Source organism: Festucalex cinctus, chromosome 21 (assembly GCF_051991245.1).
Source record: "Festucalex cinctus isolate MCC-2025b chromosome 21, RoL_Fcin_1.0, whole genome shotgun sequence".
Classification (NCBI taxonomy): Eukaryota; Metazoa; Chordata; class Actinopteri; order Syngnathiformes; family Syngnathidae; genus Festucalex; species Festucalex cinctus.
The window spans coordinates 18,950,792-18,964,455 of record NC_135431.1 but is presented as its reverse complement, the minus strand read 5'-3'; the positions used below and the strand labels follow the sequence as shown (position 1 = coordinate 18,964,455).

At 36.7% G+C, this 13,664-nt stretch overlaps 1 protein-coding gene across 11 annotated transcripts in view; it reads right to left on the bottom strand.

Moving 5' to 3' along the window:
* Nucleotides 1-13,664, bottom strand: part of epha7 (eph receptor A7) — a 142,783-nt gene that overhangs the window by 119,790 nt on the left and 9,329 nt on the right. For all 11 annotated transcript variants that reach the window (XR_013281120.1, XR_013281119.1, XR_013281121.1 and 8 more), the window contains exon 3: nt 5,199-5,868. Coding sequence is in view for 8 of the 11 variants with exons in the window: in XM_077510065.1 (XP_077366191.1) it covers nt 5,199-5,868 (670 nt within the window). In the remaining 3 variants the exon portion in view is untranslated. The remainder of the gene's footprint in view (nt 1-5,198; nt 5,869-13,664) is intronic.

Genomic DNA, 13,664 nt, shown 5'->3' with positions numbered 1-13,664 from the left:
TTATTCAACATCATTCAATATTATTCCTAATCATTCCACAGGTTTTTTTATTTGACCTTCCAGCCTTCACACGTCATTTCCCCAGAAATGGCAGTTTCTAGTTTACAAAGTGATTGTGCTATAACACAATATGGAGTCCACCACCACGTTACATTCCTTGTTAGAACTTAGCACCACTTGGAGTTAGGACTGGGCAACATATCGTTATTGTATGAATGTCTTGACATTAGCGCTCAAACTCACACCCAAAAATCCGTGTTCGGCGTTTAACCAGTGAGTTGCAAATCAACTCAAACGGGTTACTAATAGGGATGTAACGATATCCAAACATCACGATACGATATTATCACGATATGAAGGTCATAATATGATAATTATCACGATATTGTGAGGGTGTTGGCGATATTTAAAAAAGATCACAATGTTGTAAAAAAGAGCTCATACTAAAAAAAAGCACAATATTGTGCTTTTGTACAAAACAGCAATTCATATAAACCACCTACAATCTCTAATAACAATATTGAGGCACTTACTTGCTAATGCAAGAACAAATTGATCGCTTCACAAGCAAATTAGGTTCCCCTTCATCTGACAATTAGCATAGATTTTAAACATAGAAGGCCAAAACATCCCTAATAAAAAAAATAAATTGCACTAATAAAATAGCCACTAGAGGGGGCTAGAACTGCACAAATGGAAATCAATCTAACTTTTTGAACTTTTTTTTTCCTTTTAAATATTGTGAACATGACGACGACGATATTGTTTTAATGTCACAATATCACAATATTGTCCTTACTGTTACATCCCTAGTTACTAATTGTACTTTTGCCAAAAGATATGACATAGAACAAAAAAATGAAAACAAATAATTTGATAATAATGGTAAATGGAGAGAGCTCGCGACCCTCAAGCTCCCAGGCCTCTGGTAGCGGACCCGAGTTTGAAGGAGATACCGCCTTATTGTACTTGTTTTAAAATCAGTTACCTTTTTCAATCCATAATAGGCAGCTCTGCAGGACCAAGTCACATCGGCGACATCTATTTAAATGTTGAGATTTATATCTAGGATCTCCTGGAGAGTCCACCTGTTTGACAACTGAAAGCGATATCCATTTGATGAATTACATTTGAATTACATTACACATGATTTACATTTGGTCTGGCAAGGAGGTATCAGGATAAATTAGGGCCTTCTATTTAGCTGTGTGTGTGTTTTTTTTTTTTTAAATACAAATGCTTCTGTCAAAGCCTTAAGCTGGGCCCTTTGGCTTCCTTGCACACTGGCTGTTGCAGTCAAACAGCAGTTGCTCAACTACCAAACAAAGGGGGCACCATCAACTGTCAGTCTCGAACTAACTTCTTTTTAATTCCCTGACAGTCAAGATTGATGGTGGCAACATGTTGGGGATGCCGTATCTTCCCGTCACATTTTTTTGTAAACAAGTACTAGAGGAGTGGATACAGATACATATTGCTTTTTATTCTGTGAAGGTCAACAGATGATAATTTTTCAGACAGTGATTGATTTCAAAATGGTATCATGAGTCAGTGTACATTTCAACAAGAGCCCTCTCATTATGTCAAAATGAATTAAACTATTTTCAAAATAGCAGTTCTCTGTAAAATGAGCTACGACAAACTGCAGGAACACTTAAAGAGCATTTTAACTCTGAGAGCATGTAACAGGACAGACTACCACACAACATGTTAAATAGAGAGAGGTGGTTTAGGAGTATAAGAGGAATGGTTTCTCATCAGTGACAGTGATGAATGAGTAGATCATAGCATGCTACAAAAGGTCCTTTGCGACAGATGGGGATCATCAAAAGACCCAAACGACAACCATAGCAACCTGCATATAATAATCAGGTCAAGAAATAGCCTTTTTCAGAGGATGATACTTTATTATTATTATTATTATTATTATTATTATTATTAATATTATTTTTATTATTTTTATTATTTTTATTATTATTATTATTATTAGTAGTAGTAGTAGTAGTATTTTAAGAAAAGCTGGAATTCTCTTGCTGGAAGAATAAATGTGGACACATCAATTTTTTTTTAATTGATCGTGTCAACTAGTGCTGGGAATCTTTGACTGTCTCACGATTCGATTCGATTACGATTTTTGGGTCTACGATTCGATTCAGAATCGATTCTCGGTTCAAATGATTTCCGATTCAAAATTATTTGATTAACAAATGATTTCTGCTTCAATTTACAGATATGCACAACATTGTCATGATCTACTCCAGTCTTCTTTGCAAGACAAAATGACAAATAGAGACATTAAAGTGTTTTTTTTTGTTTTGTTTTTTTGGTTTAAACATTAATTAATTTTCAATTTTAAGTGCCTTTTTCCACAAAAACAGCATGTGGGCTACAACTGCCTTTTCCCCTTCTTCTTCATTTCTAATTTAAATAAAATCGATTTACGCATATTAATATCGATTCGATTTGATTAATAAATGAGAATCTCGATTCTCTTACGAATCGATTTTTTGGCACATCCCTAGTGTCAACAGACACGAAAGAGACTAGTTTGTCAGGGAGGCCCATTTCTCCCTCAAAAGATCCATGTACTTTTCGATAAAAATAAAGAAACTTGATCACATTTTAAATTGTATCCATTAATTTTGGAGAAATCAGTAAAAAACTGCTCTTGTAATGCATTTTTCAGCTCTGCAATATGAACATGCCCACCACCCCTACCTATATCTTGGTGGGAATCAGTTTCTACACCGTCACAGACAACTTAAATTCATAAATTCATTGTTGTTAAACCAATTAGAATTTGGATTGCCAAAAGTGCTGATGTTTCTTTAGAATTCTCAGCAACACTTTAACATAAAGCAGTGGTTGTTAACCTTGTTTTGAGGTACTGAACTCCACCAGTATTCAATGCACATTCACCGAAACCTTCTTTATTGAAAAATAAAATGTCCTCCACCCAAAAAAACAAACAAAAAATTAAGACATCATTATAGGGTTTACTGACAAACAAAATCATTCATCAAACCTTGCTCCCTTCACCCTGAATTTAGAAAGTGTTGTGTTCTTGTATTCCCCATTTCCGTGCAGTTTAAGAAAGTGTTCCTTTAGTTTTGCTAGAGAGCTAGTTGTGCTGGAATAGAATTGCTCAATTTGGGATTACAAATAATGCAGACACTAACTGCCATCACTCAACTGAATTGAATATCTTTAGGCCTCTATAAAACAACCATCACAGTTTTCTTAAATTGGAACACAGGGGCAGTAGACACAATGGAAACAACAGAGGCCCCAGAATTGAACCCTGTGGAACACCATACATTCCGTGATACATGTGACTTCATATTGCACATATTCTGCAGTCACTTTCTTTTTTTTGCTCAACATAGTTTGTATGGGGGCGGCACAGTGGTAAGTGGTTAGCACGTCCGCCTCCCAGTACTGAGGACTCGGGTTCGAGTCCAGGCTCCGGCCTTCCTGGGTGGGTCTTCTCCGGGTACTCTGGTCTCCTCCCACATTCCAAAGACATGCATGGCAGGTTAATTGGGTGCTCCGAATTGTGCCTAGGTGTGCTTGTGTGCGTGGATGGTTGTTCGTCTCTGTGTGCCCTGTGATTGGCTGTGACAAGTTCAGGGTGTCCCCTGCTTACTGCCCAGAGCCAGCTGAGCTAGGCGCCAGCACCCCCCACGACCCTTGTGAGGAATAAGCGGTCAAGAAAATGGATGGATCACACAACAGCTACAAGCCAACTAGGGATGCTCAGATACCGATGCCTTGAGTTCAGTTTCTGCCGATACCACCCCACTCCAACTTTGCAAACAGTAGTGGTGCAACGGATCACCATTGATCTGTGGTCGGTCCGGATCACCACCGTTCCGCGGATTGGTTGGTGGTGAAACAATAATAAAAACCTGCCCTGCTGGGTGAGCTGGCCTTGGTAGCGCTCAGGAGTCCTCTATCAAAAACTACAAGTTGCTGGCAACAGTGGTGGCTGAGATGACCAGAATCAAGACAAAATTGCTTGAAAGCAATGGGCAGAATGCAAGCCGATCTACTCTTGTGGAAGCCACAACATGTGTGAAAGCTGATCCGAAGTCAGCGAATGTATATGACTGATGCGTTATAGTAATGGATCGATGGGCCGGGTCTCGAATAAGCCATCGGCTTCTACCCGTCAGCCATTCTTTCTGTCAGTGTTGCAAATGATGTGATGTGATCGATGTAAGTTGTAATGTGTCCAAAAGGAAAATTTAATTTAATTTATTTAATAAAAACAAACAAAACAAAAAAAACAAAAAAAACTGAGCACATTGACGGCAATCCAAATAGCCTTAGTAGACTTTAACTTTGAAGTTGGCACAGGTTGTGGCATGATGGCTAACTTTCTATATCGTGAAAAACAAACAAACAAACACACACAAAAAATGCTTATTTCCAGCCTTGAAAACTACCAATATAAAGTTCGTATATGCCTTAGTGGAATTAGGAAAAAGTGAAATGCTGCAGAATCAACATCCAGTACATAATAAGGAGCCTTCCTCAAATCTGTTCATTTGTTGTACTATTGCACAAATATTGACATCTATTAACAAATTAAAAGAAAGCTACAGCAGTCTATTTTCTTTGGTTCCTTTATATCGGGGAATTATGACAAATAAGAGCTAAAATTACATGAATAAATAAAAATGGTATTGACCAAAACCAAGATGGCGCCAACATGAGTGGTCACTATCACCTTCGAAAACTGAATGTATTCGGTGTTGTTAAATTGTTAAGAGTCCTCTCACTGTTTGTGCCAAATGATAGTGTGCCATAAAAGCTATTCTGTTTGTCCTTGAAAACATTCCTTTTGAACATGCTACGCTATGAACTACAGATTGATGGTGGTGGTCATACCAAGAAAGAAAATTGGGTCAGTGCCTTGTCCATAATCATTTTTATCTATCAAGTCAGGTCTCGAATAATTCAATAAGGATTTTGAGAGACAGTATTATATGGTTAATTATAATCCTGAAATCCTGCACAGCCGAGATGTGATATCACATTCATTGTCATCAATTTCATAGATGTCCTGAACTGTAAACAACACACGAGAGAGAGAGAGGTGGACGTGATAGGCACTGGTAACTAATTCATAAACTGTCTGATGTCTAAATAATGCATTTTGCTCTGATTATGAAAAGAAAATTAAAGCAACTCACGTTCGCATGCGTCTCCTTTCTGATGAAATCCTGCTTTGCATATGCATTTCCCGATGGGCACCAGCCATTCCCCTTCAGCGCTGCAGTGCATCTTGGGAGAGTTGTCAGCCTCTTCCTCTGCATCGTTTACACATATTCCATCGACCTCCACTAGGGAGGAGAACTCCGATCCCGTCACGGTGTCTGGGAATATCGCCAGGTTCTCAATGATGGACCAGCACTTCTTGTAATAAACCTTTACAGATACCAGGGCAATACATGCTCCTACATCTTGAAAGGCCAGGTAAAAGCCCTGCCTGGACAGGGGGCCAATTATGCGCACTTCGGTGTTGAGCTTCATCTTCCTCTCGCCGAGGTCGCCCTGAGTGAAGCTCTCATCTGCTGCAATTGTGTCAATTTTAACATACTGGGTCTCTCGCATACTTCTACCAACCTCTGAATCGGTTTCCTGGTAATATAAGTTGAAAGTCTCTTTGCAAGTTCCCACCATACCAGGTAGACTGTTACAATCCCTTAAGGTAAACTTCAGTTCCACAAATATTCTCTGGGCATTGCCCTTTTCGATCCAGTTAGTCCGAAGCCAGTTATTCTGATTGGGATCCATGACTTTGCAAACTTGGTATGTGCGGATGGGTGTGTAGCTCTCATCCAAGCCGCTGATCTCTTCCCACTAAAACAAGAAATTTAGAGTTGCAAAAATTAATTGATTAATCGACAACTAATCGATCGTCAACTTAATTGATAATTTGTGAAAGCATATGTTATTCGGATTCTTTATTATTATTATTATTATTATTATTATTATTATTATTATTATTATTAGTGTTGTTCCGATACCGATACTGGTATCGGCAGAAGCGCCGATACTGAATTAAAACAGTGGTATCGGTATCGTGAGTAATCACAAGTAACATGCCGATACCATTAATTCCAACGCTAATATAGGACTTTGGATGCAGCATCGTGTCTTGCTCGTGCACGACATTCACTGATATGTGACGTGTTCACTGCATGCTGATCTCAGATATCCTATTGGCCTTTGAATGCTTTGAACCAATGGCAGGACAGCTTTTTCATGTTGAGGAAAAAAAACCTCAAGTATCTGTATGGTATCGGCCAATACTGCAAAGCTGGGTATCTGAATCGGTATCGGTGGGCCAAAATCGCTATCAGAACAACACATTATTATTATTATTATTATTATTATTATTATTCTCCTCACTTTTTCATCATCTGTCACCTTCCACATACAACATTCAATTTTCACCAATTACAACTTGCTTCAAAAATTCACGCCAACCAGGATCTTATTTTTTTTCTCATTCCACTTATGCACAGTTTTCCCACAATTTAACATTTAATATCAGTCCACTTTTTCTGAGTTCAAACTTTGCATGCCCATTCCCTGGCATCGTATTTGTTTGATACTGCTCAGTGACACAGTTGTTAGAGTGTATTGTCCAGTAACCAGAAGGTTATGGGTTCGAATCCCACCTCTGACTGTACATTGCAAATGGCCATTCTACTAAGTGACAGTAACAACTAATTATAGTATCAGGAAATGAGTTATGATTTCACTTAAATTGTTAACACACGTGTGTCAGTGTTGGTTGCTTCCAGTATTAATACTACATTTTTAAATATAAATACGCAGTGAGTCGTGAATTTCAGCAATTCAATTAGCTCAGAGGTTAAGCACACAGAGGCATGTGAGAATGTGGTTTCAAATCCTGGTTGGAAAACAATTTCAGAAGTAATCATTATCCAATTATTTAACATCCACTGCACTAAATGCCATTTCACATTATTAAGGTTTTTTTTTCTATATTATTCCATATTTTCAGCTTTTCAGTATTGTACTGGTTTGTACATACAGTGTCACAGATACTTCCATTTCCACAATAGTGTCGTGGTTGAAGCACATGACTGGCATATGGAACATCTGGTTTCGATTCCCGCTTGGAGCACATTTTAGTCCAAGTTCTATTTCATATAATAATCATTGTCTTATTAATTAATATTAATTATATTCAATGTCATTTTGTTATTATTATTATTATTATTATAGTTATTAGAAACATTTTACATGCATTCAAATATTTGCATTCAGCTTTTAGCATTCACAACATGTAATTTCTCCAGAAATTGCACGGTAATAACTTTTGATACCTTGTTGAGGTGACAATGCACGTCAGCTCAATACAAATTTCCGGTGGAAAGAGTCGGAGGCATACAAGCTTCCAATTTCCATTTATTCCAAGCTCCTGGGATGGTATTTGGAGGTAATTCTTAAAAAGTGTGTTCACATGGGTTTTTGTCATCGGTATATTCAACTGTAGCTTTTCGAGGTAAAAATGTCATCAGAAGAAGTGACTTTTTAAAGAGAAAGGAATTGGTTCTTCCAGCCAACTCAGGTGTACCGTTATGTTCAGTTGATTTGAACACGTTTAACAGTGACATGGGACTACAAATGAGATAGAAAGTTGATACATTCGACAATTTAACTATTACAACATTACGAAGGTAGTCTGTCCGTCTTTCTCTTTGTTTCTCCTTGCTCAGCTCCCCGGCGAGTCACAAAGCTGCACACTTTCTCACTCCCTCGCTCCACAGCTGTCCCTGCGAGGCTATCGCAAGACAAATAATGTCGGCTGCACCATCACAAAGCATTGTGGGAACATTCATCCTTATCTTCTCTATTATTTATTATTATTACAGTGGTCCCTCGCTACAACACGGTTTGGTTAGTCACTAATGCGGATTTTCATTTGTAACCATAACTTAATCTAATGCGGGTTTACCTATTTTGCAGGGTTTCTTGGTATTTTTCTTCTAAGTTGGACCAAGTTGGATTAACCCTAACCCTGGTAGAGGCGTAAATAACCCCAAAAATAAAATACCATTAAAAAAAAAGAAGAAGAAGAAAAAATCAACCTGTACTTTGCAGAAATTCATCTATTGTGGGTGTGGGCTTGGAATGTATCACCCACAAAAAGTGAGGGAACACTGTATAGTGTATACTGTGTATAATTATTTTATTGGTTGCCGTTTATGTTTTCCAAAGCTCAATTTTCTTGCATCTACACCATGGAACGTGACAATGAAGGCTCGCTGTCCTATTTTGTGGTCTTATTTGTGCTCTATAAATAAAGTTGGGTTTAGTGGGTCAGACTAAGACAAGTGTGAAACAGCAAATGGCTCATTAACTTTGATCGCGTTGATAACTGGAGCAATTAACTCATTCACTGCCAGTCATTATAGAAAATTTTTACATTTCCAATACTCACGTGATATTACATTCAATAATTATATATAAACCGAATCTACCAAATAACAGAATAGACTCCCTACTTTTTGTCCCGTCCCGTTCTTTTATAATTGACAGCAGAAAAATGTAGGTTTGCCAAAATACAGCCATTTCTCCCATGGACTCTGAAACTTTTTTTTTTTCCTTTTATTATTTTTTTGAACATATAAACAGATGAACAGCAGAGATAAAACAAAAAACAACAACAATCAAAAGAGAAGAAAATCCCAATAACAATCATTCAATTAATCATAACTTACATGTTCAAAAGGGAGTAGGAAGAAGTTAAAAACTTATCTAGTCCTACCCCTTTTACTAAATATATTTAAACTTATTTCATTATTAATACAATTTTAATTTACTGATTATTAAAAATAATAATAATAAAATAATAAATGATATATATAACCCAAGTTATATATATATATATATATATATATATACACAAGTGCACTTAACCTATTCACATTTACCAAAAACATATATACATAAATTTACTAAACATATACCATAATACCTATCTAGATCACTTACACATACTCACATGTACATTTTTCATATACTGGTTTGACATAGATAATTTTTTTGAACTTTACTTTTAAACATTTTTTTAAACTCCAGCATTGAATCACAATTTTTCAGAGCAATTTCCAAATGATTCCACAGATCAACACCTTTTACAGATACACACCTTTGCTTAATATTTGTTCTTGTTTTGGGTTTTTTGTACACACTTGTACCCCTTATATCATAAGGACTGTGTCTAATTTCAAATAACTTCTGAGTAATAAACTGTGTTTATTTCCTATAAAATGGGGCAATGATGTCATCTACCGGTGGTTGGGCATCAGTAAAGTTGTTTCCAAGTTTGATATTTACAGTGGAGCATGCTCAGATTCGCCCCCATTTAGCACCGCTCTAAAAAATACAATTGACAAGTATACTTGTCAAAGGCAGTGAATGAGTAATCACCACGAACGCTTGGCGTTACAAACAGAGTCACGGAACGAATTAAGTTCATAAATTGAAGTATCGCTGTAGCTGGTGGATTATGGCACCTGTGGCTAATATTTAATTGGCTTATGTATGTTGGGTGATCAGCAAAATAAACGTGGCGATGACGGGGATTGAACCCGCAGCCTCATACTTGTGCCTGCTGGACTCCAATGTTAGCGCCAAAGTAAGCCCGAACCAGCCAATTTGGTATGTGCTACGGAGGAGGCGGGACTACCTGCGGAAATTATCATGCGTTTACTCCGTTTACCCTTACTGTTGCAACATAGGCATTAGCGTTACATACAAGACAACAGATCATAGTCTTTGTGAATAAAACACGTTAAGACAGTTAAGTAGCAGCATACAATGAGCACGTTGTCATATTTTTATTTTATTTTTTTTCACAAGCTTTCCCAGCTGGTTTCGGTCAGTAGGCAGGGTATACCCTGAACTGGTCGCCAGCCAATCGCAGGGCACACGGAGACAAACAACCATCCACGCTCACAAGCACACCTAGGGACAATTCGGAGCGTTCAATTAACCTGCCATGCATGTCTTTGGAATGTGGGCGGAGACCGGAGTACCCGGAGAAGACCCACGCGGGCACGGGGAGAACATGCAAACTCCACCCAGGAAGGCTGAAGCCTGGACTCGAACCTGCATCCTCAGTAGGAAGACAGATGTGCTAAGCACTCTCCCACCGTGCTGCCCAGGAGTGAATAATTTTTGTAATATTATTAGTTACTGACTCCCGTAGCGCTTTTTACGTTTTTTAATTTCATGACCACAAGAAAAAAACGAAAAAAACAATCAAAACAATCATATGTGAAAAAGCCATGCATCGATTACAATATTTAGAACATGAACTGCTTATTAAAGCAATCATTGTCAGAAAAATTGCTTAAAGGGATACTTTACTTATTTAACCATTTTTGGCAGTCAAACATTAATATTTTGCCTATAATAAATTTGATATTTTCATTATTTTTCACGTACAATTAGTACCTTTAAAAACACATTTTGCAACTTGCTGTCGACTGAAAATGACATCACAAGCCCTTGTGATGTCATTTTCAGTCAACAGCAAGTTGCAAAATGTATTTTTAAGGGTACCAATACATAAAAAATAGTTAAAGTATCAAATTAATTCTAGACAAAATCTTAACTTTGTATTGCTATAATGGGCTAAATAAGTGAAGTATCCCTTTAATAACACTCAGAAATTATGACAACTATGCCAACTAACAAACACGTGTAGTTATATACGCAGCAAAAAAAGGTGAAAATAATAAAATAAATAAATAGTCATGCTTTTCTCTGATTACTTTTTTGCACATTCTTGGCATTCTCTTGATGAGCTTCAAAAGGTGGTCACCTGAAAGGGTTTTTCCAACAGAGGTCCCAGAAGTAAGAATGCCAAGAGTATGCAAAACAGTAACCAGAGCAAAGGATGACTATTTTGAAGAATCTATATTCTAAAATATGTTTTCACTTATTTTGCCGGGTTTTTTTTAAGTACATAACTCCACATGAGTTCACATGAGTCCACATAGTTTTGATGCTTTCAGTGAGAATCTACAAAGCAACCAATCATAAGAATAAAGCATTGAATAAGAAAGTGTGTCCAAACTTTTGACCTGTACTGTATATTTAAAAAGTGCATTTAGTTGACTAAACTTGACTTTAATAATGTGTATTGTGCTTTTTTATGTGTGTTCTTTTACAGGGGAGCTGCTTGTTATGGAGTATCTGTAAAGTCAGTCTGGTAAATCCCTGACTGTCATCAACACAAAGGAAGAAGATCAGCTGGTGGAACAGTTGGTTAATGAGGAGGTGCAGGATGAAGGCTGCATGGAGGAGGAACCAGAGGACCTCACACTGCCCATTCTCTATGACCCCCTCCGAGACTGTTCCAGTAAACAGCCGGAGGCCCCAGGGCATTAACCTCTCTCCCTCTGCTGCCCCTGTGTCTGTGTCCTCCTTCACATGGAGGAACAGGCAACGCAGATCGGAGGAGGAGGCCACTGGGGTCCAAAAGAGGAAGTATTTGCGTCAAGCAATATTCAACAAATACATTGAATGTGGAAAAAACATAAATAACAGATTAGTTTGGCCACAGCTGCTTCGGCAGTGCCACTTTTTTGCTGCAGTTTCTCAGGTGGCAAATCTTTCAGAAGAGTGGTTGGCAGAGCAGCACCAGAAGAAACCCTCACTACGTAGAGGTGGACACACTGTTTTAAACATTTGTTTACATATTAGTTTTTTTTTTTGTGTTTGTTTTTTTTACTTTGTTGGAAATTAAATGCTGTTCACAGACAGACTCTGGAATGTGCAATCTTGTAACTCGTAATTCCACTCATTGCTACCGGATTCAAATTCATGAGTGAGCACAAATACACTCTCACTGTTTCATTAATTAAAAATTAGTAAAAAAAAAAAAAATTAATAAAAAAATACCGGTGATAATAATTAGTATACTTTATTATGACAAATTTATAGTAATAAATAGTAATGAGCTCTCATTTAAAAAGGAGCATTTTGCACTGCTTATATATGCACATTTACTATGCTGGGCTTAATATGCATTACATAAGCTACACATTAAATATATTCATTGGCAACTAAATAAAGATTCAGGTGCGACATAGTAAAAAAGGTGTAATAATGTCAAACAACCCATCTTTTATGCTCTGCTCTTTTATAAGTCAATGACTATGAGAGTGCGCTGTTATAAAAGCAAGAGGTGGTGCAACAAAGTACAGGTGCTGGTCAGATAATTAGAACATTTTGTTTCATAAAGTGAAACTTGCATGTTACATTAGTTCACCACACACAAAGTGAAATATTTCAAGCCTTTCTTTCAATTTTGAGGATTATGGCAATATATATATATATATATATATATATATATATATATATATATATATATATATATATATATATATATATATATATATATATATATATATATATATATATATACATAGTTTATTCAGCATCTCCACAAAACAGCTCATAAGGCTGAAAGTGTCGATGTGTTCGCAGTAACAGTAGAGCGGCCTCAGCTGCGTCATGGCGCATCCAAGAACTTAACAAAATAAAAGCATTCAACGTCGTGAAAATTAGTCACTATAACACAATTTAGCAGTAATACATTAAATTATACTGCATATATGTGTTGGGATTGGTGTCAAGTTGTATTTTACAATTTCAAAATGTGCAGAAACTCACAAGTTAAAAGAACACATTGATCGTTTCTGGTTCCTATGCAGTAAAAATTTGTCATTTTACAATCCACATCATATTGAACTTAACAAAATAAAAGCATCAGCGAATGTATATATTTGTGGGGACTGTGTTGTATTTTACCGTTTTAAAAATGCATAATTTCACAAGTTACTTCATGTTAAAAATTAGGCAGCTCCTAATATGAAAAGAAAAATGCACTGAGCTGTCACCATTGTCTTACAAATGCAATTATGCCATGTTTTAGTGAAAGAAAAATGACCAAAACAAATCAGACACACTTTGGTTTGGTTTTACAGTACAGTACATTTTTTTACTTTTTTTTTCTTTCTTTTTTTTTAATAACTTTTTTAAATAAATAAATAAATAAATAAATAAAACTAAATTAATAAATTAAATAAATTAGGGGGAAAATGCACATTTTATTGTAAATTTAGATATAAATTGAGATATTATTATGGTTTGGGTTTTGGTTTTTGCTACTTTTGTTGGGTTTTTGAGTTTGTCATGTTGTTTCGGCTTTCTTGTTTGTTTCCCCTAGTCTCGTTATTGTTAACCTTGTCCACTTGCGTGTGTCTTCCCTTCCCGGTGTATCTACCAATCAGCTTCCCCTGCCACTTGTCTTGCCTAGCTGTGTCTAGTCATTGTCAATTAGTCTGTGTGTATTTAGTCACCTGTTTTCCGTTCAGTTCTTGTTGGTTCATTGTTGCTGCTGTTTTCGTCACGCCTTGCTGCCAGTTTTTGTCCTGATTCTTGCCCTGTTTCCCGTGCCTCTGAGTCCTGCCTTTTGTGTTTACTAGGGGTGTTAAAAAAAATCGATTCGGCGATATATCGCGATACTACATCGCGCGATTCTCGAATCGATTCAATAAAAAAAAAAATCGATTTTTTATTTTATTTTATTTTATTTTATTTTT